The sequence below is a fragment of the Nansenia antarctica genome (genome assembly GCF_963989245.1).
Source record: "Nansenia antarctica genome assembly, chromosome: 1".
NCBI classification, from domain to species: domain Eukaryota; kingdom Metazoa; phylum Chordata; class Actinopteri; order Argentiniformes; family Microstomatidae; genus Nansenia; species Nansenia antarctica.
Window position 1 is genome coordinate 29,434,882 of NC_137674.1, and position 5,110 is coordinate 29,439,991.

Consider the following 5,110-nt stretch of genomic DNA (forward strand, 5'->3'; position numbering starts at 1 on the left):
TAAAAAAGTTACGGTGTTTAAGCGTTGTGCAACGAGAAAGTCGTACGAGCATGGCCACACATTTGCCGCGACCCTGGTGTGTTGACGGGAGGCACGAAAAAGGCAGCTTGACAACTTCTGATAATGTAGCCAATTTTTTCATACCATGTTTAAAGTAAGGTTTCACTTTATTTTTTTGTTAAAAGTGGCATAAAACATGTTTATTTGTCTGCTTTAAAGAGCCCAGTGATTCACTGCTGCAACCAGGTGCCTCCTCCCTCTCTCCTACTGCATCATTTAAGTTGAATGTGTGTTTCTGTTTAATATGTAGCCTAATGTTTGAGTGTAGAATATGTTATGTATGTACTGTATATATACACACACACACACACACACACACACATATATATATATATACACACACACACACATATATATATATATACCAGTTTTGACATATTGAATGTTGTTGGGTTTTACACAGTAAAAGTGGTGTTTGTACAGAATTCGAGGAAAAAGCTTTATATTTTTATGATGTTTTGTGTTGATCCGAAAAATGATCCAATCCGTGACTCAAAAACCGTGACACGATCCGATCCGTGAGTTAGGTGATCCGTTACACCCCTAGTTGGGAGGATCGAACACGTGTTTGATAGCGTTCCTCATTCCGTTCCGTGCATTACAACGAGCCCCCCGTCCTCTGATGTCAGCCTCCACCAGCCTCCCCCAGCCTCCCCCAGCCTCCCCCAGCCTCCACCAGCCTCCCCCAGCCTCCCCCAGCCTCCACCAGCCTCCCCCAGCCTCCACCAGCCTCCCCCAGCCTCCACCAGCCTCCACCAGCCTCCCCCAGCCTCCCCCAGCCTCCACCAGCCTCCCCCAGCCTCCACCAGCCTCCCCCAGCCTCCCCCAGCCTCCACCAGCCTCCCCCAGCCTCCCCCAGCCTCCACCAGCCTCCCCCAGCCTCCACCAGCCTCCCCCAGCCTCCACCAGCCTCCACCAGCCTCCCCCGGGTTCTGGATACTGGATAGTACTCTTACCCATTCCCCATTTCCTACTGTGTCCTACTGTGTGTGTGTGTGTGTGTGTGTGTGTGTGTGTGTGTCTGTGTGTGTGTCTGTGTGTGTGTGTGTGTGAGAGTGTGTGTGTGTGTGTGTGTGTGTGTGTGTGTGTGTGTGTGAGTGTGTGTGTGTGTGTGTGTGTGTGTGTCTGTGTGTGTGTGTGTGTGTGTGTGTGTGTGAGGGGGAGGCGTACGTAGATCTTCTCTTTACTGTAGCGCACGCGGACGTTGTTGAGGAGCGTGGCTTCGTTCAGGTACATAAGGGAGCCTGGAACAGACAAAAAGGTTCAAGTCGACCCACATGAAAAACCTCTCCAAAATGATTGACTTTACAAAAACACAAAGCAGCGATGAAGTGATGTACAGTAATTTAAGGATGGAAGATGTGTGTCTGTGTGCTTGCAGGTGTGTGTGTGTGTGTACGTACAGTTGTCTTCCATATGTTTGTTGACATCCTCTTCAGCAGGGAACACTTGGCTCATAGAAGCCAGGAATGTCTGTGGGATCAAACACATACTTATGTTGAGAGCGCTTCCTCAGTGTAAACATCGCCATGCCAACCCCACCATTAACAGGGCTATGTGTCCCCAGCCTGTCGACTGACCACCCACCCCCCCCCCTCCTCTCCACCTCCACACGTCTATTTACATATCATAAGGACTGTTTAAACCTGGACTGTTGAATATTGTCACTATAAATGACCTGACCACAAGTAAAACTACTCACAAAGAAAACATTCTGCGTTTGCTCTTAACTGAACTTGGGTTCTTTCAAGGCTGTTTTACTGCATTGTTTGCTCTTGAGAGAAAACGAATGCTTCTTAGAAGGCAACATACATATGAATAATTCATTGTTCACAGATCAAAGTTACAACAACCGCTGCCAAAGTTTCCCCAGCGAAGCTACAGATATTCCCCTGCTGTTGTAGAGAGTGTGTGTTGTTGTAGAGAAAGTGTGTGTGTGTGTTGTAGAGAGTGTGTGTGTATGTGTGTGTAGTAGAGTGTGTGTGTGTGTGCAGTAGTGTGTGTGTGTGTGTGTGTAGTAGAGAGTGTGTGGTGTAGAGAGTGAGTGGTGTAGAGTGTGTGTGTGTGTAGTAGAGAGTGTGTGTAGTAGAGTGTGTATGTGTGTAGTAGAGTGTGTGTGTGTGTGTGTAGTAGTGTGTGTGTGTGTGGTAGAGAGTGTGTGTGTGTAGTAGAGAGTGGTGTAGAGAGTGTGTGGTGTAGAGTGTGTGTGTGTAGTAGTAGTGTGTGTGTGTGTGTGTGTGTGGTGTAGAGAGTGTGTGGTGTAGAGAGTGTGTGGTGTAGAGAGTGTGTGGTGTAGAGAGTGTGTGGTGTGGTCCTCTGTTAATGGAACAAGCAGTTGGAGCGATCAACAAGGCGAGAGACATGGCAGGGTGATTAATAATTTGTTGGGAGAGAAACAGGATCCGATGGCTGTGTGTGTGTGTGTGTGTGTGTGTGTGTGTGTGTGTGTGTGTTAGTGTGTGTGTGCATGCATGCGCGCACGTGTGTGTCTGTGCGTGTGTGTGTGTGTGTTGACTGGACTCTGCTCTGTTACTGTGGGAACCCCACCGGATGCATTATTTACAAAACCCTACACACACACACACACACACACACACACACACACACACACACACACACAAACTGCGTATGACCTAGTAAGGCTAGTAGTTGTACAGTAGCTAAGAGCCCTTCTGCTAATTAATGACAGTTACTACAGTTATAATAATCAACAGCCTTTCAATCTGTTCAATTAATCTACAACCACTCCCTCCCTTGAGGCTACACAGTAACCCATATTTGTGTGTGTGTGTGTGTGTGTGTGTGTGTGTGTGTGTGTGTCTGTGTGTGTGTGTGTGTGTGTGTGTGTGTGTGTGCATGTGTGTGTGTGTGTGTGTGTGTCTGCATATTTTGTGTGTATCTGAGCTGCTGGTGCATGGCCCGCCGGCCCAAACAGCCTGGAAGCAGAAACAGAATGTGCTTTGTATGTGTGTGTGTGTGTGTGTGTGCATGTGTGTGTGTGTGTGTGTGTGTGTGTGTGTGTGTGTGTGCGTGCGTGCGTGTGTGTGTGTTGCTTCAACATAACGAGCTGGCAGGCCACCACACCACCGTGTGTGAAGCTCTCTGCTCTCTAACAGCCAGGGAGGAGACCAGAACCGGGCCGCTAACGAGCGCTGAGAGACGCTCGATGAGGTCCATCGTTAGCGTCCCAGTTCCAGTGCCCGCCTTGCTGTTTATCATCGTTTCAAGAACACTGAGAGGAAAAAAACAGCTGACCCTACGTCAGTTGTTAGCCACAGCAAAGAACCGTGGCCAAATGAGAGAGAGAGAGAGAGAGAGAGAGGGAGAGAGAGAGGGAGAGAGAGAGAGAGAGAGGGAGAGAGAGAGAGAGAGAGAGAGAGAGGGAGAGAGAGGGAGGGAGAGAGAGAGAGGGAGGGAGAGGGAGAGAGAGAGAGAGAGAGAGAGAGAGAGAGAGAGAGAGAGAGGGAGGGAGAGAGAGAGAGGGATAGAGAGAGAGGCGGTTGTGGTGTTGAATAGCTATGGCTGTGTCCCACACTGGTTCACCACTTGTAATGGATGGAATGGAATGAGGAATATACTAACACCGTTCCTCATTCCACACCATGTATTTACAACGAGCCCGTCCTCCGACTTCTACCTCCCACCAGCCTCCCCTGACTTAGAACCAGACCAGTCTGTTGTTGTAAACACGACACCCCTGAGTCGCTGTCGCCACGGTGACAAGCAGCGCCCCCGGGTCTACAGTCCCCACCTGGGGGACGAGGGCGGCAGGTGGCTTCTCCTCCATTGACGACCTCCCCCCCGCAGGTAACACTATCACCACACCTGCTCCCCTGCTCCCTGCCCCCTGAGACAGTCTACAGTAGCTGCCCCCCCCCTCCCTGCCCCAGGCTACACTAGCTGCTGCCTCCTGCCTCCTACCTGGGCCCTGGCTGCTGCCTGCTAGCCTCATTAGCTATAGATGAGCTGTACCTGTCTCTGATAGACACCTACGCACAACTGTTTTTAGATACTGTCGCCTGTATGTGTGTGTGTGTGTGTGTGTGTGTGTGTGTGTAGTAGAGAGTGTGTGGTGTGCCTCCTACCTGGGCCCTAGCTGCTGCCTGCTAGCCTCATTAGCTATAGATGAGCTGTACCTGTCTCTGATAGACACCTACGCGACCAACTGTCTTACGTACTGTCGCCTGACTCCTGTTTTACACGTCAGCCATGTTGAGTACGCAGACACAGACACAGGTATACACAGGCACACACAGACACACACACGCGTGCGTGCGCAGGTCTTCAGGTCAGGCCTGTCCTCCTGAGCAGTGAGCCAGCCAGGGGAACAATAACAGTGTTGTTATGGTTGGTGCTGTAATCACTTGGCGACAAACTCAGTACCTGCAGTGTGTTGTTATTCAGGTACCCTCTGGAGTGTGTGTGTGTGTGTGTGTGTGTGCGTGTGTGTGAGTGTGTGCGTGTGTGTGTTTGTGTGCGTGTGTACATGAGTGTGTGTGTATAGGTGCTTTTGTTTGTGTGTGTATGTGTGTGTGTGTGTGTGTGTGTGCGTGTGTGCGTGCGCACGTCTGTGTGTGTGAGTGTGTGTGTGTGTGTGTACATGAGTGTGTGTGTATAGTTATTTTTTCTTTGTGCGTGTGTGTGTGTGTGTGTGTGTGTGCGCACGTCTGTGTGTGTGTGTGTGTGTGTGTGTGTGTGTGTGTGTGTGTGTGTGTGACCCACCTTGCCCCTCTGGCTCAGCGGTTCGATGGTGAGGGCGTCCGCCCCGATGTCCACGATCTTGCCCAGCTGGAACCCGTCCGTGGGGTGGGGCGCCCACACCGGTTTCCCGTCCTCCATGGCTCGCCTCTGGACCACCAGGGGAGGAAGGGGGGGGGGGGTTAGATGAGAGAGGTGGCTATCAACTCTATCCAGGGTTCCTACAAGTTTCAACAAGTCAAATTATTTAAGACCTTTTTAGACCTTTTTTAGCCGCTTTGAATAGGATTTTAGACCTATTCGCGACACCATATGATAGCTTTTTTGTCATCCTCGAGGTGATGAAATTAGG

At 50.3% G+C, this 5,110-nt stretch overlaps 1 protein-coding gene across 1 annotated transcript in view; it reads right to left on the bottom strand.

The window, feature by feature from the left end:
- Positions 1-4,899, bottom strand: part of myo6b (myosin VIb) — a gene marked incomplete at its 5' end in the record, with an annotated part of 56,999 nt that extends 52,100 nt beyond the window's left edge. Inside the window, 3 exon segments of the mRNA XM_080534725.1 lie at positions 1,231-1,304; positions 1,464-1,533; positions 4,783-4,899. Coding sequence (XP_080390851.1) covers positions 1,231-1,304; positions 1,464-1,533; positions 4,783-4,899 — 261 coding nt within the window.
- Positions 4,900-5,110: the final 211 nt, after the last annotated feature.